At 37.2% G+C, this 24,967-nt stretch overlaps 1 protein-coding gene across 2 annotated transcripts in view; it reads right to left on the reverse strand.

Annotated features, from left to right (window-relative positions):
* VRK1 (VRK serine/threonine kinase 1) overlaps positions 1-24,967 on the reverse strand; it is a 38,041-nt gene that overhangs the window by 3,908 nt on the left and 9,166 nt on the right. For both annotated transcript variants that reach the window (XM_032112616.1, XM_032112617.1), the window contains exons 4-12: positions 20,786-20,855; positions 20,307-20,394; positions 18,791-18,899; positions 18,557-18,649; positions 17,417-17,549; positions 16,061-16,181; positions 15,138-15,196; positions 14,115-14,293; positions 7,782-7,875 (exon numbers count right to left, since the gene is read on the reverse strand). In XM_032112616.1, coding sequence (XP_031968507.1) covers positions 7,782-7,875; positions 14,115-14,293; positions 15,138-15,196; positions 16,061-16,181; positions 17,417-17,549; positions 18,557-18,649; positions 18,791-18,899; positions 20,307-20,394; positions 20,786-20,855 — 946 coding nt within the window. The remainder of the gene's footprint in view (positions 1-7,781; positions 7,876-14,114; positions 14,294-15,137; positions 15,197-16,060; positions 16,182-17,416; positions 17,550-18,556; positions 18,650-18,790; positions 18,900-20,306; positions 20,395-20,785; positions 20,856-24,967) is intronic.

The following is a 24,967-nucleotide window of genomic DNA, read 5'->3' on the forward strand; positions in this document are numbered from 1 at the left end:
CTGTTTTAGAAACACACAAGTCTTAAAAGAAATAAAATTGTGCTTGAGTCAAAAAATTAAAATTTCTATAAAATCACAGAAGTTCCTTCGATAAAACCAGAGTCACAACTTTCCCATTTAAATTGCCTTCTTTGATGAAAAGAAGGACAGTGAGAGATTTGGAAACATGAAAACACAGCTAACGAGCAGATAAAATCAGGTATTATTTAGGTGACTTCTAAGTTACATCATAGGTGAGAACATCTGAAAACAGAACCATACAGAGATTTTAGACTCTCAGCAAACATCATGTAACTGAAAAATATCTAGCAGCAGACATGCCAAAAGTTAGCAACTGCATCACTTGCATATGCTGAATCTACACCTGACAAAGGCTAAGCACATGCCAGTCCCCAGCTAATGGGCTGAAGAGTTCCAGCAATTGTAGCTCTTAACCAAATTTGTAGTCATCATCACTAAATAAAACAGCTAACATCAAAAGAAGCACAAGTGGTGGAGTACATTCATCAGACACTACAAGGTTTCCTTTCTCAAAAAAAACCCCCAAACCTAATGTCCATGCATACATGCGCATAATCTTACACACACATTTTGCTCTACCTCTTTAAGAAACAAAGGTCAGTAAACCTGGAGTGGTGGATGATAGGGTGGAGAGTTCTCCGGAAGAGATGTGCTCAACTGGTACCCACACGGATGAAGTTTAATCATCTTTTCTGTGTGGACACCCCGAGTGCCACAGCAGGACAGTCTCAGGACTGACGTTGCTTTAACTACATGCCAAATGTGTTGAATTGCCACAGTTAACCTGAGAAGTGATAAGGTAGGAATGAGACTGTCCCTAATCTATGATCTTACATATGCCACTGCATCAGATCTCAGTGCAATTTTATTCCCAAGAATAATTTTGTTACTAATTTAAGTAATAAATACAGACTTGTGATTTCCAAAGCAGATAAACTTAGAACTGCCAGTTCTTCAAATCTTCCACTGATCACAGTATCCCTTTTCTCTTGCAAAATGTGCTTCAGTCGTATTTCAGCTGTCTTTGTTGGTATCAAACAACTAAGTAATTTTGCTAGATGGGTCTCTAGGAGACCTTTTTCCTTCAACTGCCCCTTAAAAAAGTTCTACAGTCATCAGATTGAAAAAGAAAACAAGAAAATGGAACTCATACGTTTGCTGTTTACATATGGAAGGAATAAGAAAATAGTGTTGGAAGACTATGTTCAGCAACCAGCTGCACACATCAAATGGGAACTTAGGGCAGGCTGCAACATTTAGTGAGTTAAACACCACCCTTCTCCAATAAGTTTGGGCAGTTTGAATATGGCACCAATGAGGAGATATTTTTAAGAAGACAAAAGAAGAAATCGTCTTTTAAGAAGATTTTAAAAAGATGAAGTCTTCTTTTAAGAAGACTCTTCTTTCTTTTAAGGAAGAGTCCTCTGACAAGCTCTTTCCCAACTCAGACAGGGAACCCCAGCATAACTGAAAAAACTGGTGAATAACACTTCTCAGACAAGCATTTTTCAGTACTCTGAAGCCGCTGAAGAAATTGCAAGGGCAACAAATAGTAGTTGCGGCTAGTTGGCTTTTTCTACAAGAGCTAGCAGCTCTTTTTCTACAAGAATTCAGAAATGACTCAGAAAAAAAAGAATGGAGAGACCAGAAGAATGCAAATATGGACTTGAATTCCAGTAAATATATGTCTGTGGGGTGGGGATGAGAGAGAAAAAAGTCAGTAAAGTTATGGGATGGGGCTTGGCTTTAGGTACTCTGTTCGGCCAAGTACTCCCTTTCCTGCAACAAATAAAGAAAATGCTTTACATATTCTCATAAGGAAAAACATCAGAACACAAGAATGTATTATTTATGACTTTATGCCTGTGTATTTTTTACAGATAACATCAAATATATGAGTGTTCTTTTAAAAATTTTAATATAAAATTGTTCCAGATGAAACTAAAACTGGTTTACTTCTATTTGTAAAAATTGCTTCACTGAAGATATTCCAAAACATAATTGTACATACACAGAAACCATTTGTCCCATTCAGCATGTGTCTAAAATTAACCCTCCTCTTCACCATACAGCAATTTGCAGGAGGAAGGCAGTTTAATTCAAAACATTACTTGCAATCTTGAAACAGGTTAGTTTCCTGTAAAAATCTGAGTCACTGCAGTACAATTTTTCTTTCCTGTAGAAAAATTTCACTTGCAAATTTTATATCTGAGTTCGAATTGCAATACCTGTTCAACACACTGCAATTCATCTTCAGGTCACAGAAAAACAACCAAAAAAGCAGACATCACTTTTTTTCTTAAATTACTTGATTCTACAGGTAAAGTCATTTTACAAAACCTTACACATGGAAAAGTTTTGTTACAAGTTGTTTTCTTTTAATTTAATACTTTTTATTAGCAGCAAACACAAGAAAGTCCCATGAAATGTAACAAGGAACTTAAATTACTTACATTTTAAGTGTGTTTAAGTGCTAGAAATGGTCTGAAGATCTTGTACAGAAATAAGCTTAAAATACAAAGGTAGACTCACAGTAAAGAACTGTGTTCCAAGCACACACAGAAATACACAGTAACACTCTCATACTTTACATGTTGGACACTAATTTTTTCTCTTTATTGTAATTAGTGGCACATGTTCAAATTAATTCTCACTGAATTTGTCACTTGCAAATTGTCAAAAAAACCCTACTATTTGTGAAGAACCATAAAGAGAAATTAAATGTAAACCAAATCTATTTTAACCTTCCTATTCAAAATATTTTAAAATCTTCAAACTTAAAAGCACCTCCTACCACACCTTTTCTAATTTAAATAGCTTTTGAAAAGCCTCAAACAATCTTTGGACAGGTCATAAAAAGACAGATCACTTCATACTGTGTTTGAATATACTTAATGCAAAATACAGAAGTGAGTTTGTCAATTTTTCAGGCAACTAAAAACATTATTTCTCTCCTTTAAAACCCAGATCTTCCTGTTAATTTCTAGATATAACATTGCAGCACTTTTAATTGCTTTTAACTGCTAGAACCAGACCACATAAGTCTTATACTAGAACATTTAATTTGCAACACTCCTGAGACAGGTAAGGGAAGATGAAGAAGGGCACAGAAAGGGACAGATCTTTCAGTCACTAAACACAGAGATGGATATACCACTTTAAAACTTACATCTACTTCCTCCTGGAGTCTGTAACAGATAGTAGTCAATACCAAATCCTCCACAAGAAGGAAGAGATGAATTACACAATTAGAATTATTGTGAAGCAAGTTTCACAGAAAATAAGGTTTTAGGGTATGAAATTGAGATTAAAAAAAAATCTACCTCTAATGTGGGCATTGGTACAGAGTAGAAAGACAAGTCACAAGTTGCACCATAAAGAAGCTCAAAAAACAATATGATTTGCTTTCTCCTAAAGCTTGGTGACAAGGCCAATAATTCTCTAAATGCAAAAATGCGCTTAAGTGGACATTAAGTAACAAATCTTACTTGAATAAAGAAAAAAGATTTAAGGCAATAACCCAGATACTGATTTATGCAAAGGCATGCAAGGTAAATAAACATAAAGCTAAGTACCTATTAATTGAGAAATACTATTAAACCACCATTTTGGAATGTTCTTCTAACCAATCCATCAGTATGACTGTTTTCATATTGGAGTGGTTCCCATAGTTCTTTATTTATACTGCAAGCGTAACCAAAGACCCCAGTTAAGGCCTTAACACGGTGGATGCTATCCAGCAATACTGACATGCAGAATTCCTACCCTCAGTAGTATTGCCTATTTTAAAAGTACATTAAAAAATACAGTACTTTCATTGTCGTAGGTATCTTAGTATTTCTCTTTACATGTCCTATTTAATAAATCCCAAAACTGTCTTAAAAAATTCAGAACAGAAAAAAGGCTATTCTAAAAAAATTCTGTATTGCAATCTTCATCAACCCCGAGATTTAAAAATACCTGCCAGGGTAGTCATTTCTATTGTAGCTTTGAACCTAAGATTACTCACAAAACTCTTGTTTTTGCAGCATTTATGTGATTTTGACTGAAGATACCTGTACTATCTGCTTATTCCACCAAACTGATTAAAAATAAGCATATTAGTCCTATCATATTATGCACTACACCCCTGCACAAGCGTTGGTGGACACATACAGTGTATGCCAAAGTTTGGCATTCTGCTTTAACAGTATAGTCGTTTATAAGACTGTATTTTACTACTGTACTTGAAGGCAGCTAATACTGAAAATGGAGCTGCAACAGAGTGGGGAGAAAAGCTTCTAATTTAAATAGAAATCATCTCTTCTGACAGCATCCTGGTGGAGATACATTGGCTAACATAATAGTTCAACGTCATCCATATTGCTTTATAAAGCTTGCAAAATTCCACTTTTCAGGAAAGCCTATGGTTTCATTATGTCAAGGAAAAAAAAGAAAAAGCTGATAACATGCTAATATAAATAAAAAACAATTTAAGAATGTCACAAAATTTCATGCAACTTATTTTGGAGTCCAATACAGTTTGTTTCTCAAGCACTTTCTGAAATTCTGCTTCCAAACAGAGTTGCTCAACAGCTCTAGAAACACTGATGGCTGACAGAATTGGAGGAGGAGAAGGCCGTTAACCACCTCATCTGATATGGCCACTCTTACACTGAGAACAACCAGGGGCAGCTGACAGCAGAAGCAAGAATTTTCAGATGTCTGTCCTTTCTCAGTGCCATTCTTTCCTCCTCCTCCAAGTCCACAGACTCCACAGGCTCCCCAGCCCCAGCAGTGGCAGATTTCATTACTGGCAGAGTTCCCTATAGCCACTGAGCACCTTAAGGTACTCTACGTGCCACACAGCTGATCAGGATCTTTTGGGGATAACTAATCTTTTGAACTGGATAAGCCAAACTGCTTAAAAATCTGGTTAATGCTGATGAGCTGAACTGCAAGAGGCTGCACAGCTCCTCTTGTCACTGTTTTATGTTCAAATACTTACGAGATGTTGTTTGAATACCTGAAGAGCAACCACCATTCCACCATATTTATGCCCCTTACAAACCAACAAAATAGAACTTCAACAACTTTTAAAGCATTCCGGTATGACTTCACTTCAAATTGTACAACTAAGAGGTATGAAGAAAACATCCATTTTTACTGAACTTCAAGATTTTTTTTTAGTCACAGGAAAAACACAAAAACTAGTCAGATTTGGAAACAGAGTTTTAAGTATTTCTATAATAATCAGACTTTTTCAAATTATAAAAGCATCAGAATCAGAAAAGATTATGAAACAGTTGCCCCTTCCTTCTACACAGGTTTATGAATCACATAATAGTTGGTAAAGTTTTTAATTCCAAATTTGGAGAGAACCAAATGAATAAGTACATGTATCACATTTCACCTGAAATCATTTCATATACTCCCTCTACTTGGTATTCATTAAACTGAGTAGTGTAAATTAGAGCCATTTCATCTGTAGCTCTATTGAACTAGCAAGAGTAAGTTCTTCTAATTTAAGCTTATGTTGAAAATCTATATAGCCTCCCAAATACCTTTACTTGGTCTGAGAAAACCTCATTGCTTACAAAAAGCTGATGTTACCAACTGGATTGCAATTCTTCAAGTTCTTTTCCATCTCCTTCTATAAGAAATTCAATCTACAATCCCAGGAAAAGGTAGTATAATATATTACAAGAAAGGAAAGTATGTTCTGCACATGCATTTTAAATCGCAACCAGAAAATAGTCAGCTGTATTAAGTATTTTGTTAAAAAGTCTTAAATTATATCTAAAATGCTAAAACTATTAAGTGTCAGCATCATATAAAATAATTTTATTTCCTTGAAAGTATAATCCAATTACCACTTCTTCAGCCACTGACAGACTAGAGAATTTATAATAAATTGAAGTAAACAAGTAAAAAGGCATTCAAAAAAGAGAAATAATCACTGGTCTTAATGATTACAATTCTATAATATGAACAGCTGAAAATGAACAAAGCAGTGTCACCTCCTGGAATAACATTAGCTTCATTCCATGTACTTTGTACCATACAGTTTGAGTAAATATACCAGGGTAAATCCAGAACCCAACCCACCAACATTATTACTCTTTGAAAGGTTATAGTTTCCCATCCTGCAACACTCCTTTGTCAAACTGTTTTTAAACAAGGATATTTGTTTTGGGGTAGACTTCAGTCCTACTGCTTTATTATTTTTATACTAACTGACCACAGACAACATCTGGTATTTCAAATGAAATTATAAACCATAAATTCTTGGGGAAAAATATCTTTGCTATTACTTGAATTCAGTTCACATTTACATAAAGGCATTACAGGGTTGGATCCATAAAGCAGTTTGACTAGACACTCACCATCAGCTTACCCTATACAGATCTGCTGAAGATTTCTCACATTGCATTTTCAATAATCCTACTTTATCTGCCCATGACTTTTTCCAGACTGCACTGAAACTATGCCAAACTATGTTGAAAAAATAGCTTCAGCATTTTCTATCCTTATAGCTAATCCTTTCCTTGTCTTTAAACACGCTTGCTTTTGGAAGCTGCTGCTGTTAGCCCTTGGCTTTAACACTCTGTGAAGAGGAATCCTGAGGAGTCAGCATGTTCTAACAGGTAACTGGACAAGACAGGAGGACAAAATGAATGAGCAGAGAATGAATGATGGCAAAAGAACAGGGTTCAGCCACCAATTTTTATCAGCTAGCAATTCTACCAGCTTTAGGCACTACATAATTGGAGCATAATCCTTTCTTAGACAGAAACTTGAAATGTTTTAACTTTATAAAGTTAATCTAAAAAATAAATTGTGAAAGATCAAAAGCACTTGCACTGCTAAAGGTAAATGGTTCTATTGGGTATTTTATGGCCACGTGGCTAGGTTTTGGTAAGCTGAGGTCAGCTTCAGGGCTAGAATCTGTAGGGAGAGATCAGCTGCTCTCCTGTGCCTGACACAGCCCTTTCCAGATGGCTCCAATACAAACACACTGTAGGCCAAAGCTTCAACACAAACCCACTGCAGGCCAAAGCTGAGCCAAATTTGTTTGTGGCACCTCTGGAAGCATTTAAGAAAGGGGAAAAACCACTAGACAGGCAGAAAGGAAGCAGCAGTGCAGGGAGAAGAGTGGGAAACAGCAGACAGAACACCAAAGTCAACGGTGGAAGCGGTACTCCATTGCACCAGAGAACATGTTCCCTGTAGCTCAGAAGACCCAGAACGGAGGAAATATCCCCTGCAACTCATATGAGAGCCCAACCTGGAGAAAATGGATATTTCCTGAAAAAACTGGGCCAATTCCCCCCCCCCCCCCCCACAAAGGACTGCAGCCCAAAAGAGAGAGCCCACACTGGAGCAGAGGGAAAATGTAATGATGAAGGAGCAGTAGACACCACAGCACACTTCCCCTCCAGGACCCCTGCACCGAACAAGGAGAGTGGTAGAGGAGTTTAGGGTGAAGTAGTTAGCTTGAGTTTGGGAGAAGGGGAAGCAAAGTTGTTTGTCACTATCCAAATTTATTTTAAATTTGCAATATACTACATTTATTTTCCCCAAGTTGAGTCTGATTTGCCCAAAACAAATAGTAGATAGTAATAAATTTCCTCATCTTTGTTTTAATTCATGGGTTTTCTCAACCTATTTTCTCCTTCTGTCCCACTGAGGAGGGGAGCAAGTGGCTGAGTGGGGGTCTGGACTTTAGCCAAAGTATCCTGCCCAGTACATGGGACTGCCAGAACAATGTTTTGACTTACTAGAAGTAGCAGCTTTCTTTTTTTTTGGACTTCCTGTATCTTCCATTTCCGCCTCAGTGCCCTCACTGGCTGCAGCTGCTGCCTTTCTTCTCTTCTGAAGAAAAAAAAAAAAAATTTTAAAAAATAATAGCAATTGAACTCAAGAGCAGGAAAGACTACACAAAGTAGAAAATATAAAATAAGGAAATACCTTGTGAGGATATTATATTATAAAATGTCTCCAGTCATAGAGAAAATTTATTCCTGTATTAAAACAAGAATACTAGTACTAAGCTATACACAACTTAAAACAACAGTTCCCCAATCTGCAGATCACTTTAGGAGTTGAAATTTTAATGTATGAAAACATGAGGTTTTGTGATCGTAACATGGGATGTTTGTTAACTTACACTGAATAACTGTCACAAAAGGAGCAATCTGAAAAACTTAACACATAAAAACATTTTATCCTAAGTTCCTATTAATTGGGTTTCTCTAAAGCAATTACACCACATTAAATTCAAGTTTATCTGGATTCTTGCTTCTTAAGGCTTTTTTTGCACAGCTTAAAAGTAGCTAATACCCACTTACAGTACATTTTTTTTTTAATAGCAACGATGGGTTCTGTTCCAAAGAGAGGTATTTGGGAAATCTGAACTGCATTCAAGGTACATTATCTTAAAACCTCTAAATGGATAGAACTCTTACTATCTGTGTATTACAATTAATCTTACTATTGCAAAGTATTCCTGAAGTGGTCATGGAAAATTATTGTTTTAAGCCACGATTTTTGCAAAGGATGAACTGACCTGCATCAAACATACATGAAAAGCATTGAACACTGGAGTTTTACCTTTCCTTTTTCTTTATTTTTTTTATTTTTTAATTGTGTGAGACTAGAGCTTTACTAACACAGCTTTAAAAGTGGCTACAACTTCACACAGCTCACGAGAGAAGGGGAGAGTGCATTACATCTTTCCTTTCCAAAGTGTTGCTTCATGATTACCATCTAAACCCTGCTGGGCTGAACAGATTGGTTCGATAATTACATACAATAACTGCAGTGGGCAGGTAACCCTCAGCTGGCACAGGGCAGCTCCCCTGTGAGAACTTCCATATGCAAACTGCACTGATGGAGTGCATTAGGTACATCTTTCCTGCCGGTGCACAGGCCTGATTACCGCCAGCCAAGACTCCAAGGTTAGTATGTCAGCAGATTTGTGATGCATTAGGCAGGAATAAACACAGACACTTTTGTTCATTCTGACCAAAATTAAGGAGGACTATTTCAGCACTGCACTGCTTCTACATGAGAGATAATGCATTCCTCCCAATTGTACTAGGAAACATTTTAAACGCTCATCAGAAAAACAGATATTCAGTACATGTTACACAAAAGCAAAATACATTTATCTTGTTTCTAAGCTTATTTAATAAAAAGTGGTTTCTTAATCTTGATCCAGGTGAATTACCTAGCAGTAGAAATCAGGGAGCATTCATCTGACAAAAGCAACACCTGCACATCTGAACCTGAACATTAGAAGGAACCACAAATCACTAAGACCTGTATTTTTCCAGGCTACTTTACTCCAAATATTACCCAGCAACTCTTCAGCACTGAACAACAATAAGATGTGATCCTCGCTCTAAATAATTTAGTCGAGAGCTTGAAATACTTCCTTCAACACATGGTACTGCTAGCTTCTTGTTTGGCTAGAACTGCTATAGAATACCACACTCACAAACCAACATGCATTTACTATTTAAAAAAAAAAAAAAAAAAAAAAAAAAAGAAGAAACCTCAAGCACAGCTGTGAACTGTGTTTCACATACTTATACATCTGGGGAAACTTGAGCCATGATACAGAAAATAAAATGCTAACTTTTAATATAGCAGACATCTGTGACTTTTACCCAGATACCAATACTGGAGAATGACTCAGATTCCAGAACAACCATGCTTATATGTAACATATAATGCCCACCATGGCTCAATTAGCTGACGGCACAGGAGAATCCTACATTCTAAGAATGTATTTACATAGAAGCTAGAAATATTATCTCCTAGCTGTGAAACAGCATAGCTTCAGAACATCAAATAACACTCTTTTAAGAAAATATTACGGTAGATTGCACCACAAGAAATGGAGAATAGGTGTGTTAAGACCTGTTGTGATTAAATGATCAGTAGAGCCAAAATGTCATAGATATTTTGTGTTAGAGGTCATAATCTTCTCAAGGAGGGATGCCAGATTGCATTTTTCTTTTTCAAATTAGGTATTAAGCATGCCAAACAAAATTCAGCACTTGTGATCCTGGCTTTCAGAGGCGAAATGCTACTAATCAGTGGCAAATTATCTTTATGGAGAGTAGTTTTTAATGAAGTTTGGAATTTGGAGCTTATCTTTAAAACACTAAATCATCTTCTACCCTAGCCTATACTGCAGCTGCTACAAGGCCTACAAAATCCAGTATAGAAGGAAGAGTCATCTGTCCTGGTGTTTGGACAAAAGCAAGAGGGTTATGTTAACCTGATGTCCATCAATCTTATTCTGTCCAGACACTCCAGCAGTAGCTGGCATGAAGTAGCATTAAGCCCACCGAAATATGAAGCAGACAGCTGAAAATGCTCACTCAAGGAGGGTGGTAGCACTCCCTTTTTTATCTAAGTGCTTGAACATATTTGTGACAACTGAGCAAGCTAACCACACATATGGTTCTCAAAGTATATAAAAAAAAAGAAACCCAATCAAAAGGCTTACTTCTATTTGATATCAGGAGGTAAGAACCTATGGAAAAGTATTATCCCACCCTTTGGGAATGGTCTTGACTAATACAGGCTAAAAAGGTGTCGCTAACCTATGACAAAAGGTAAGATTTTTTAAGTTTTTATTCCATTGAAAATGTGCACCAGACATCTCTGCTGGACAAGGACATTAAAGGTCACAGCTGTTGGCTCTGCAGCAGGCCAACTTATTCAGCAAAGAAACCAGCCAACCATTAAAACCAGATTATTTATGTCCCCAAAATACAGGCCTCAAGCTGTTGGGGTCCCTCCCCTGCCGTGTAGCCCTGGGAGAGGGGCCCTGAGGGCACAGACACGGGGCTTCCCTGCCCCTGCTCAGCCTCGTTCCCACTGGTTGGTTTGTGTTCCCTGCGCGGGCAGAAGGACCCTTGGTCCCGTGACTGGAACAGTTCCTGGGCAGAGCCCCGGCCATGCGGCTGGAGAAATAAACATCTCTGAAACAGCTAGCAAGAATCTGTCTGTCCGTATATATTTCCTTTCCACGGGACTCCTGGTTTGGTATATGCGTGTTGCAGGATCCCCACTGCAACAAATGGTGGAGAATTGAGAGCAGAACGATCCCCGATCCCTAAGCGACTGATTTGTGTGAGTAAACCCTGGAAACTTTGGATTCCTCTTCTTGGTTTTGCTTTGCTATTCCGTATCTAAACTATGGAGGAACAGTGGGAAGACTCTTGGCTCTCCGAGCCGCATATGGACATTTATCTTAAACTTAAAACGATTCTTGAACAACGATTTGTAAATTTTAGCTTGATTCAAGCTCAGAAAGAACTGAAACACTTCCTGGCATGGTTGTTTAAGAACTTTTTCTATGTTTCTTGGGATTTAATTCTTACCAAGGGCTTTTGGAAAACCGTTTGGACACAGTTAATATTTGAGTCAAAATATATGCCGATGGAAGAATATTTTCGTGAATATTATTTAGTTACCGAGACTGCTGAGCAATGTCAGCTGTGTCCTGGCGAAGGGAAGCCTGGCGCAGGGACCGTGCGGCCCAGGCCACGTGCACCGAGCGCTCTGCGAGCAGCAGCGAGGCAGTTCCCGCGCGCGGGCGGAGCCACGCGAGCCGCAGTGTCGGTGGCGGAGCGAGGAGCGGCGGGACCCAGCGGTGCCCGCCCGGCCCTGCGCAGCGCGTGGTGGAGCGAGCCCCGGGAACGCCCGACCGAGAGGGGAGGCGCGCGGGCGGCGGCTGGCGGCAGCGGCGGTGGAACGGAGCCGCGCCCAGCCGAGACGCGCGCTGGAGCAGGGCACGGGGGAGTCATCGCTCGGGGGCCCGGCCGAGATGTGGATGCAGCGCCCGGCAGCGGCAGCGAAGCTGCGACCAGAGGAGGCGACGCACGGAGAACTGAGCGGCGCGGCCCGGCCCGGCCCGCGCAGCCCCGAACGCGACCCCGGGAAGAGCGCGCAGGCACCAGCAGCCCCGACAATTCCAACACGGGAGCGACCGAAGGAGAGAGCAAAGACGCAGCGAGACAGAAAACAGCAGCCACTCGGAAAAAGGAAAAGATCATAGAAACTAAGATCTTAGGGATAGTAAAATGGTATAATGTTAAGCAAAATTATGGTTTTATAACAAGGTGTGACAACCAGCAAGACATATTCGTGCATAGAACTGCTATTAAAAAGAATAACCCTGAAAAATGCATCCCAAGCTTGGGAGATGGAGAGGTGGTGGAATTTAATATTGTACTAGGGAGAAAAGGGTTACAAGCATCGCAGGTCACTGGGCCTGATGGTGTTTCTGTGAAAGGCAGTATATATGCAAAAAATCGTAGTCATGTTAGACAATATCTCCATTGTAAGCCCCCCCTACAGTTTCCCTTTCCTAATCCCACCTTTCCCTTTTACCCTATGTCCTATTACCCCCAGTGTATTCCCAATCCGTTTTTTCATCCATGGTTTCCCTCACAAAACCATGCTTTTGCCAATTGTTTCCCCAAAAATCCCTTTCCAATGCCGAGTGGGGGATGAAAAGGGGGAGGGAAGAAGTTAAACCCTCTCCTGCCTCAGTTTCCCCACAAAGCATGCTCAGAGAATTCTGTCTCCCTTCTGTCAGCCCTAAGATGTTCCAGAGAATCTGTTTGGACATTTAAAGACTCAGGAGGGTGGCTTGTTTTGTTTTGAAACTGTTCTTGTTATGTTTATCCAGTTGTTTTCATTCTCCTTTTATTAAAATAAAACGGGTGAGGTGTTGGGGTCCCTCCCCTGCCGTGTAGCCCTGGGAGAGGGGCCCTGAGGGCACAGACACGGGGCTTCCCTGCCCCTGCTCGGCCTCGTTCCCATTGGTTGGTTTGTGTTCCCTGCGCGGGCAGAAGGACCCTTGGTCCCGTGACTGGAACAGTTCCTGGGCAGAGCCCCGGCCATGCGGCTGGAGAAATAAACATCTCTGAAACAGCTAGCAAGAATCTGTCTGTCCATATATATTTCCTTTCCACGGGACTCCTGGTTTGATATATGCGTGTTGCAGGATCCCCACTGCAACATCAAGCCTTATCAAACCACAAGGGGAACAGAACTTATGTTATCAAACTCTCCTTTTGGAGAGACCTTTACACTCTGTTCAGCAGAAAATATTAGTACAGAGACCACAGCTGTATGATTTTAGCCAAAATACTATTTACTGGGCAAAAAGAACTAAGAAAAGCTGGACATATATCTTCAGAAGTCTTTAGAATACCACAGGTTTTTTTCTTTCCTGCTTTTCCCCCATCTTTAACACACTGCTGATCATGTCAGTAAGCAGGCAACATACTTGGACTATTATCCTGTACTGTAATTCTCAGTTCCCCAGCTCATGCTAAAGGAACCAATGAACTGCCCACCTGCCATTAACAAATGCAAACAAAGAAGTAATAAATGCAGTTTGAAGTACAAGACAATTGTCATTATTGCCATTATGTGACCACTTTTTCAGGGTTATAAGCTGTTTTAACATACACCTTCCCTAAAGCTTAAAAGTTCTTAATGCCATATTCAAATGGGAATTCAAATCCAGAGTTTAAGGCTTCTTAAATACAAAGAAAAAAATACCCCTAGCCAACTGATACAGTTAAGACTCAAAAGTAACATATTGGATCACAGCGAAATCAATATGTAAATTCCAGAATCAAATACTTGGCATAAAGATGTTTACTTAAAACTAAGCTTTGAACTAGTCACGGAAAAGAAACTAATATGGAACAAAAACTAGACTTATCTTACCTTACATGTACTTTGATCCATCTAGAGTTTTACCAAATTAAAGAAGTAAGTAAATTAACCAAATATTCATCTGTTCAAATGTCATTATATCTAGGTATACAAATTTTGTTACCCAAGGTACTATCTACAATGAAAGTACCTCTATAAACATCACTCTATATCAAGTTTTATTAAGAATTAGTGAAGTTGAATTAGAGAAATAACGTGTGCAACCAGGACTTAAACAAATCACTATTTAATTATTTGTTGCTGGATGAAAGTATGACAGCTACTTCCAACACCACTAACTCTTACTTAGCTCAACAAAATGCAATAAAAGCTGACATTATTAATTTTTAGAGTAAAACCTTTTGCACGGGATTTCTTTGAAAGTCTCCATTCTCTGCCAAGCCAAAGTCAAGCACGCCATCATCTTTTTGCCCAATGGCCTTGAGACCTTGCAGAAGTATTTCTCGGAAATGCTGATAAACAGGTTTCTCTTCATAGCTCAATAGCTTCACCTTTTCCATATATTTGGCTATTTCATCTAAAGAAATGGCACCTCCAATTAATTTCTATTTGAAAACATTTTAATCATTCACTTTTACTAGAAAAGAGACAGAAATTATGCATGCACTACTCATGCTATTTTTGAAATGGTTACTTATAAACTTATAATAACTATGTTTTTACTACAACACATTTTAGAAAAAAATTATACCAAGGTTCATTACCCAGTGATGACAGCATCACTGTTTTTTACATGTTTATGGCAATGAAGAAAACAGTCAGTCGTAAAAAAAGGTAATAGGCTAATCTTCACCAATGAATGCTTATTTACATGGTATTTCTTATGTCTATATTTAAAAATGTGGAAAAGGAAATTCAATGTTATCTCAGAACTTCATCAGTTCAAGACTGAAACATATACTAAATAACACATGAAACATCAGACCACTGAAAAAACAGACAAGTCACGGTTGACAGAGAAAATTCTTCTAATCACCAGAAATAGCTGGAAAAAACTAAATATTAAGATCCCAAGAAAGTGTATTTGTAATAGAGTCAGTTAAAAAAAATAATGTACTCAGCAAATCACCTCTGCAAAATAGGAACAATCTATACTTCAAGTTTGCATTACTTACTAAATTTCCGTATCTAAAATTCACTTGTGAAAAATCAATTTACACATCTCATGTTTGAAATTAGTACTGTCCTTAACCAGAAGCAACACAGTGTCTGCAGTGCATAAAACTGCAGCCAAAAGGAAGAGTCTAAACTTCTCTTAAGCAACAATCTAATTCATGCCACTTTGTTGTTCCTGATTGAAAGGAAGAATTAAAGTAGGTACAAAGTTCAGTGAACAAGTATTTTAAAATAGCTCCTCTTACCTGGTTTATCTTTCCCAGGAAAGCATTTGTCCATCAAAATGGAAATATTATCTCTACATCTGAAAAACAAAATTAGTCAAAAAGACTGTTTCTTTTGAATTTTCAATCTTGTCCTGCTCTGATAAACTAAGTACCCAGTTTGGGCCACTGTCAGATACAAGAAACATACTACATAAACCTCTGGTATGACTTAGTATGGCCATTTGTAGGTGTGCAGCACACTTGAGAACCTGATGAATGCCGGGTGGGCTACCTGAAACAGTTGCTGATTGTTGTAAAAGCAAGTAGAAGACTGAAGATAAAGAACTGGTCCATTTTAAACTCTCACATACCAATGCTAAGGAAGCCAAATAACAAATACTTGTTAATGAGATAGTAACTGCTATGCTGGGACAGCTCTCTTCATATTAAATATCTGACAAGACATGGTTGATCTGGGCTGAGGGGAAGGCATGTTAACATTGAGGCTGAGGGACAAAATGAAAAATAATTTTAAAATCCCATGATGGTAGTCCTCTAGCTGGAATGATGCTCAAAGACATCTAAGATTCTCCTTTAGCCTTCATTTCTGCCACATGCATCAGAGCATGGTGTTAAAGGGACTCGTACTCCACACTTTTCTTCCCGTAAAGCACAGCTGATGGTCACCTGCATCCCGCTAAGAGTGCTTTTGGCTTCACTATGGCAATTCTAAAGTGACAATACCGCAGTGGAAAAATAAACATTTCACATACACAAAAGAAGACAGCAGAACAGTACAAGTGAAGTTTAATTACAAGTCAAGGATACATGAGACACAAAGGGAAAATGAGGGATACAGAAAACAATAGCTACTCACCGAGAGGGAACAAACTGAAAGTACAAAGCATTTCTATGGAAAGATATTTTCATTTTCAAAAGAGAGAAAACACGTAGGTTCTCACCTGATTTTTGAGTCTCTGACAAAATTTGGATCTTTCAAATTATCTTCCCATGGTAGATGGCCACTAAGCCAATGAATCATACAGTAACCCAAGATCTCCAGATCGCCACGTCTCGATGGTGCTAAATATAAATACACATATGAATAAACCAACCGTAACACCAGCTAATAAAGCACACACAGTTTAACAACAGTAAAAATTTATAAATATGTTAAGACAGTGCTAACAACGTAACACTACCATATCTGTTACTTATATCTTTATTTTAGCATGAAAGCTAGGAAGGAAAAAATATTGTTCCTACATCTGGAAGGACAACTTCATTTTCAAGTCCTTTATCAATCTCCTATTCAAAGACATGACATGCTGCAGTTATCCCAAATTGGGAAGCTTTTTAAGTACTCAGGTTGTGGAAAAAATAGAACAAGTTAGTGAAATGATTGACTTTCTGTTCAAAATAGTTTTTACTTCCCTTCTTCTATAAAAAGGTAGAAGTGCTGAGACCCCACCTCCCCCAAAAATAATTCCACAATGCTGAACTATTTTATGTGGCCTGGAAACTGAACGGAGGACAGTATGAGATCAGATCCCTAAGCCTTCACAAAAAAACCCCACCCAGAAACAAGCAACCACAAAAAAAGCCTCACCAAAACAACACCACACATACACTGACCACGGACTACACTAGAAGTATAAATTGGCAAATCAAGTCATCTTTGGTTATGTTCAGCTTTGAGTATCCTCAAGCAAATAATAATTTTCAACAACTATTATTTTTTGCAGAACACACTCTTATGCTAATAAAGCAAAATTTAAGAATTAAGAAAATGAAGTTGATATTCACTATGAATCTTCAGTGATTAATCAGATATAGACCTCTCCTTTCCATATTCAACCTTTTCTCACTCCTTGCGTTTTGATGGTCAGTGACTATAGGCATAATTAATTAATTAAATGAAGTTTATTGAGTTAAAATAAAGAATATTTTCACATTGATAACAACAACTATTTTTCTCCTAAAACCAGGACCTATTTTTCCATCAAGATCTCACAAGCACGATTCCATTTCTGCTTGGTTAATATGAAGCAATATGCTGAACCTCTTAACAGTCTTTATAAATTAAGGAGCTCTAGTTAAGAAAGTTACATTAAAAATACAATTAGTAAAAGTTAGTAAATGAAAAAAAAGAAAAATGCCATCATAGCACATAAGGAACTAGAAAAAAAAAAAAAAAGGAAAAACATTTTTTTTTACAACCAGAAACCTGGTTTGTTTATTTGCTGCACTGAGTTTTGTAAAGTCTCATTTATACAAAGGGATACACAAATGCCTGTTGCTGAGTTTTACATACTTACCCACACCCTTGTGTGCATCAATACTGGTATATTCAATAGTTCCATCATGGCACCTTTTAGGATCTTCTTTATATACTTTGTGAGCTCCTTCAGGACAGTATCGGTAGGCGAGTCCGTAATCCACCAAGTACACCTAGTAATTTCCACAAATTATTCTAAGGTTAAACAACTATAAATACAAAAACTACACAAATGATAAATGCAACTCCCAACTATTCTCATAACTTCCTTGAAAGTATTAAGAATGGTGAGTTGTTCAACTTTGAATGATTCTCCGTACTTTATTAATCTTAATGCATATGATTTGAAAACAATGTCAGATAGGTTTTATTGTTTTCCATAAAGCAGTCTGATCTGGAAGTCATTTCTTGCTGCTACAGAAGGCAAGTACAGTACAACAATTATCACCAATAAAATCAAATTTAAAAAAATACCAAAAAAACCAAACCAAAACAACTAACAAGCAAAAAAAGAAGTAATGTCCATAGAGTTATAAATACAATCACTCTGCTACCCTCTTTAAAGCCAGTTGACCCATTTGAACAATACTACATACTACTACTACTCACTAACAAGGGTTACCTTGAGAGAACTGAAATTATTTTACATCTTTCAAAAGCTAAAACATTTGGGCAAGAACACATACATAATTCCATAACTCTAATATGCATTGTTTGAATGGTAAAGAGAGTTAAAAATGCAGAAAAATGAAAGACTTCCGTAAATCAAGTGGAACAATCAACACTTTAAAGACCAATTTTTCCAAGTAACAGAACACTTATCTGATGGATTTCTTGAACAAAGCAATGAGGTAACAATGCAGACAGGCAAACATAATTTACCAGTGTGCTATATAATTTTAGGCTTCCACCTGCAAATACCTATTTGTGAGTCAATTTTTTTTTAATCTCAAGAATTTCTCTAGAATACTATTTAGGCCAAATAGTCAATTGATAACTGTCCAGCAAAATGCATTAAAAAAATCACAGAATATTAACTAGATATAAATGTCAAGCAGAAATAATGTTACCATATACCTTCTTAAAAATGAGCTTCTGCTAGATTTCACAGGTTCAAAGCACTTTCATTGTTGTCAAATAGAAGGTTTAAAACATGACGAGTAAAATGCATTATAAATACCTGATTAGGGTTCTTGTAACTCAGAAGGAGGTTTGCAGCCTTGATGTCTCCATGCACATATTCATGCTCATGGACATATTCCAGAATATCAAGCTAACAAAACAAAAGTCATGTAAATGCAGTACCGAGGTCCGCCCACCAGAGGACCCGGACTCGGCACAAAAGTGGGACTGAACTGAGAGACTTACAGAGGGAAGACAGATTGAGAAAACAAAATGTATTTTTTAAACTTACTATTCTCAGGCCTAATTGTAGTACAGTTTTATGGGGAAACTGCTTTGCATTCTCTTCATATATCTTCTGAAGATCTCTGCCGAATCGGTCCATTATCATAAATCGATAGCTAAATGCGAGGACAAAAAAAAATAAACAAAACAACAAAAAAACCCACCAAAAAAACCAGCAAAGTTACTGAATTGTACTTAGCAAACTATTTTATCTGTGTTAACTGTACTAACTAGTGATTGAATATGTCTCTCAAAAGAAACTGTAGGAAATACGTGACTTTTTTTAACGCTGTACATCAATTCTTACCTTTTTTATATCAGCTACTCAAATGCTCATCCATCAAAAGAACTGCTCTTTATTCTAGTTATGCAACACAATAACAAGTACTCACAGAGGAAAACATCCCTATTGTAACTCACTATAGGTAAAACTAAGCATCATCTACTTACAAAAATGCATTTCTTAGTTTTTATAAATGACTTAACATGTCCACTTACAATGTTCCTTCACTGAAATCTACTGCAAACTTTTTTTGACCTACTGTTAACAACAAAAACCTCTCACTTGCCGAAGGTGTTCTGCTATTCACTGCTATGGACAAACTGGTTCTAGAGCTATAAATGTTCATAGTGGCTATATTAAAGAAATTTATGCACTAAACACTGAATGCAAAGTCACTTTTATTTGCAGGATAAAATAAATGATAGATTTACTTTTGCCTCTCAAAACGAATGTTGTTTTTACATTAGGTTAGTTTCACAGTTGAGGACCTACTGAAACACTGATACTTCTGACATACTAAGGCATACACGCCGACCACACAAAGAAGCCTGACCTACTGTAAGCTCTTCAGTAAGCAGAGAATTACTAAAACTCCTTTGCAGCACAGCTGTTTAGAGAACGGCCACTAGGAAACAAGGACTATTACATAAACAGGCATTAACATTAAAGACCAAGTAACAAAAACCTTTCCTGGCATGGAACAATACTAAAAACTATCCCTAGACTTAAAACAAATTTAACATGGGAGTAGCAATTATTCTAGCTCACAGATTAAGCAAAAAAAAAAAAGCCCTATCCCTAGGGAAAACAGAACAGGTTTGAGTGAGTACTAAGTCCTTAATATTTGTGAGTGAAAATACTCTTTAAATGCACGCAACAAGAAAAAGTTTGAAGGTAGTCATATTATTCCAGGACGTGTACATTAGAAATTGACTTTAATTAAAATATAGAAAGCTTCTAAACCACATATACATAAATAGCATCATTGTATTGCAGCAATGTTCACAAAAATTATAAAGACTGTAACAAACACAAATAGAAGTAACAAATAGAATACAGATAAAATGTATCTATTTATATAGTCCCTAAACACACCCCACCATGAACATGAAAATTTGTAGCAGAAGTGAACAACATTAAGATAAACAGAAAATACACCTTATTAAGTAACTTAGGCTAAAAGAAAGAATGGTTGTGGATGAAATAAATTCCAACATATGTCAATAGAAGATATATTCACCTGTTTCCATTTCTTTCATGCAAGCCAGAACCCCAGTATCTTGGTACACCTAAATATTTCAGTTTATGGGACTTAGTCCACTTCTGAACTGAAAACACAAATAAAGTTAAGTTCATGAATTTGCATGAGTAGAGACATACATAAAAAGGGAGCAGTCACATTGCTTACTGTTTCTGCGTACTCTGAGCTGTTTCTTTCATGGAAATATGTATGCAAAGTATACAGTAAAGTTAGTCACATATCCATTGTAGGGACAGAGATGCAACTCAAGTTTAAATTTAGACAATACCACCAACAGAACTACAAAAAACTTCTTACCAAAACCCTCTAATTTACTATATATATGAATTAGATTTCAATAATTTAAAAATAATTTTGAAAATAACCTAAAGAGATTCTCAAAGTTCAGCCTTATTTCTACAGGCTCTATTTTCCTAAATACTTGTAGTTCATTAAAAACATTTTAATAGACTGCTTACTTTCATCTGGCTTAGCAGCTCGCATGTAGAACTTTAACTCAGTAAAAAGAGGTCCATTCTGGCTGGGTTCCTTTAAGACAATTTAAAATTCATTAAAAACTGCTCTGTTAATGACTAATAATTATTAAAAGCTCATAAAATGTAACATCCACCCTATAAAAACACATTCTCCCTGAAATGCTCTACCTGATGCTGATAAACTCAATAGAATATCTTGTTGTTATAAAAGAAATTTAGCTCTAAAAGCTATTTTTTATTATAAATGGCTTGACATTAAGGATATCAGAGAATACTGCCCCATAACAAAAGACTAAAGAATAAGAAATTAACTGAAAAGTATAGAAATATTAACAATTACTGGCAGAAGTTTAGCAGAGAACATTAAACAATGTTATCTCTGATTTTCCAGATTACAGCTGGATTGCATCAGTTGTAGTAGCCTTTAGTGATCTTAAAATAACACCTGAAATGATTCAATGAAAAAATCTTAACAAAAGTTAAATTCTTGTTGAACATAAAGCATTTTGTTCCCTTATACAGTAGTTGACCAAGATAAAAATAACAGAGGATTTCAAAATTTTTCTAAATTACAAGAACTACACATATTTTGATTTCAGAGTCTACCTTGTATTTAATACATTTCAGTTCCATTTTCAAGGGACAAATCTACAGGAAGCATGTCTTACAAGTAAAGCTCAAGAGAGAAATTCCTATGAAAACACCAAAGCTTTGAAATACTGCAAGAACAACAGATGGGCAAGTATCTTGACTCTACACTTCCAGAACTTGGTAAGGAAAAAAGAAAATAAAACATGTTCTCAATTCTTGTAATTTTTGAGTGATTGATTTTGAGATGAGCTTAAGCAATATATTTTTGTCAAGTTACTCAAATATATCCAAATTCATTCTCTCTCTTGAAAATACCTGTTTTAGAATATCCTACACTTAAAAAATAACAAAATGGATGCAATTACTGGCAAAAAAACTCAGGAATAATACAATCACATGACATTAGATACACATCAATCTTAAATGTGTTTAATCTTGGCTTTTAAATGCAGATGTAGTGATCCAGCAAATTGCTAAAGGCCAGGCTGTAGCACTGAGCTAAGAGAGGCTCGCTGCTGTTCTCATCTCACCGGAGCAAGGCAGAGCTCAAATGCGCCCCTGACCGCGGGCTTTGGTGCACTGATGTGAGGGCTCGGAGGCACAGCTGGACAGGGACACGCTGGGAGCAGATACCACCAGCTGGGCACCACTCCTGCGCCTGGACACTTGATTACAAAGCTACAGCCTATCTCCACCTCACTTTCTCAGCAGCACTGCCCTGATAAACAACGGAGCCAAGACAGCTTTCTGGCATCTCCTTGTGAGAAGGAACCAGAAAGAAGTAACAAAACCAAAGACAGTCAGATCAATTGATCAACACAGACAAACTTTGGTACCTGCACATTAACTTTCACAGTTCGTTTATTTATCCACAATGTACAACAAATTAGAAATACTGAGATTATATATGCAGAAAAGAAGGGTTAAATAGTTGAATTCTTCTATGGCAGCTATCTCGAACACACATTACTTGACCTATTCACTTGATCCTACGTAACAATCTATTAATACCCTAACTTATTAGAATATGAATTCTTATATACAATTTTCATTCCATTTACACAGGTTTGAACAACGTTGTTTTCCTACTAAAATACAGCAAAAAATTAGGTGTTAAAAATTCATACAGTATTTATCTATAAATAAATTATTCCACAAAAATTTATGTCTCAGTGCTGAAAAAGAGATGTATCTTTCTCTGGTCAGAAAGAAAAATCTGCTGTCTTTTCATACTTGGAGAATGGATAAATGATTTAGCCATAAACCAGATCTTAAAGTTAACTATGAACGTGTTTTCCCACAGTACCATTAATTCTACCTACAGATAAATAAATGCATATGTGACACTAAAAAAGCTTACACAATGTCCAATATTTGCCATAATAATCCAGAAGGAGTGCAAACAAATTTCTACAGCTTTATGCCCAGGGTCATTCTAAACACATGACTTATAAAACTGAAATTAAACTCTTATTCAAGAAGATAACATAATGAAAGATTGATTATAGAGTACATGTCAAAACCCAACAAATTTCAAGTAGTGTTTTAAGAATTCTGATCTTTTTCAGTCAGAAATGTCATGAAATGTAATTAAGCCCTGCATCCACTCCTGAACAATGACATCTGAAAGGTCCACATGTTAAAAAGTGCTTTTTTTTTAAATAAAAGCTGTGATCCATTTCATACTGCTCAGACATCAATACTATGAGGACATGTCAAAGACTAAGCCAATTTCCATCCTGCTTTAATACCTTTATTTGAAGAACATTACTTATAGAAGCACATATTTTGTTAAATACTAATAATTGTTCAAAGCTGTTAACCACTTTGCTTCAGCTGATAGAAAAACTAGCAACCACCCAGGCACCAGAAAATGGGCTCTTATCTGTAGTTGTGTTCTACTAGACTGTAGAGGCATAATATGTTATGGGTCATTTGTGAGGCTAGCACAAAGACTGGGGCTATTCTTTACTGCCATAAAGACAAAATTACGAAAGGCAAATTAAAAGTGAGTAGTCATCTGGGATATTAGCAATGGAGGTATTTACAAAATGCTGCAACAAAGTGAATCTAGCATAGGAGCAACCCAAAAGTTGGGGCAACTCTTATATTCAAAAGTGGAGAGAAGCAGATGGACAGGTTTCAAACTCAGGAAAAGAGGGGGACGGGAATTACACACAGCGTAAAGTAATGAATATCTGATGATTTTCACAGCAAGTCAAACCAGATTCTTCCATGAAAGTTAAATGGTGCTCTGCTTCCTGATCAGTCCAAACTCAGCAGGAGCCAGTAATTAGAAGCCACTGCCTCTCATAGGCAAACCACTGCTGCTGGTCTCAATGTCTGCCTCTAAAACAGGCCACAGCTCCAGTACGATGGACACCCCATCCTCAACAGTACAGGCTGAACATACTAACACAGGTTGCCACCACACAGCTGCAGGCTGGGGCTCCCGGTCTGTCTGCAATTGCTGCCCACGAACACCTAAGGCAGCAGCAGCAGGCTGATGTTGAAAGTGTGGCAGTCTGATATTTGCGCAGCAAGCACTGCTTTTTTCAGCGAGAGACAACACTTCGGAGGGAGGGTCATCACAAACTGCACCTTGGGGTGGAACAGTATCAAAACCAGTATTCTAAAATTTCCCCTTAGTCAGCAGATGTAAATACCAAGATTAAATGCACATACTAACCAAAATGTATTTTACTCTAATTTAACCTAACCTTATAGTTTCAGGAACAAATGTTAAAAGCACTAACATAGATACAAAGTGGCTAGCTACTGCAGCAAGACACTTCAGTATCATTATGTAGTTTTACAAATAAAATGTTAAAACAGTGCAGTTCTGAACTGCGCTGAAATACTAATCTTTCACACTGTGAAGCTCTTGTACAGTTTTCTGGTATTTACTTTTATTGCAGGAGCAGAAGTGCCACCAAGATAATGAAGGGTCTGGATCTCCTATGGCTATTCCCATACTCCCTGTTTTTTCACTAAGACTTTGCAAGATCTTACCAGACCTATACAAAATACTCTGGCAAAATTTAAGAAAAAATACTTTATACCTTAGGAAGAAAAATAGCCAAATCCAAGTAAATAACTCTTTTTTTAGACTAAAACTGTAAGAATATTTCAAGTAATAGAAAGAATTTGCTGATTTGCTACAATGGGCTAAAAATGAGCTATCAACAGTGCTTTTTCTTCTCTCTAATCATTAGGTTAAAAAATCGTGTCAGTGATATTTTAATTCAATAGCAATTAGAACATGTATGTGGGTTATGAAAAAACATTTAAAGGACTTTGTGGAGACCTCAGGAATCAAAGTTTTGCTGTTTCTACTCATGAGCCATCTGTCAGTTTACCAACATCCAGTGGTGAGCAACAGTTCACAGAGACTCGCCGCTGAATCACAGAAATTCTCCAAAAGCTAGACAGATTTCATTCACTTGGTGATAACTGTGCTGTTTATAGGAAGCAAATGACAGAGAATCCGATCCATCTCACGGATCTTTTTCAATTCCACTGATATTCCATAATGATGTTCCTCATACACAGGAGTCCCAATTCTCAGCAGCA

This window comes from Corvus moneduloides, chromosome 6 (assembly GCF_009650955.1).
Source record: "Corvus moneduloides isolate bCorMon1 chromosome 6, bCorMon1.pri, whole genome shotgun sequence".
Lineage (NCBI taxonomy): Eukaryota > Metazoa > Chordata > Aves > Passeriformes > Corvidae > Corvus > Corvus moneduloides.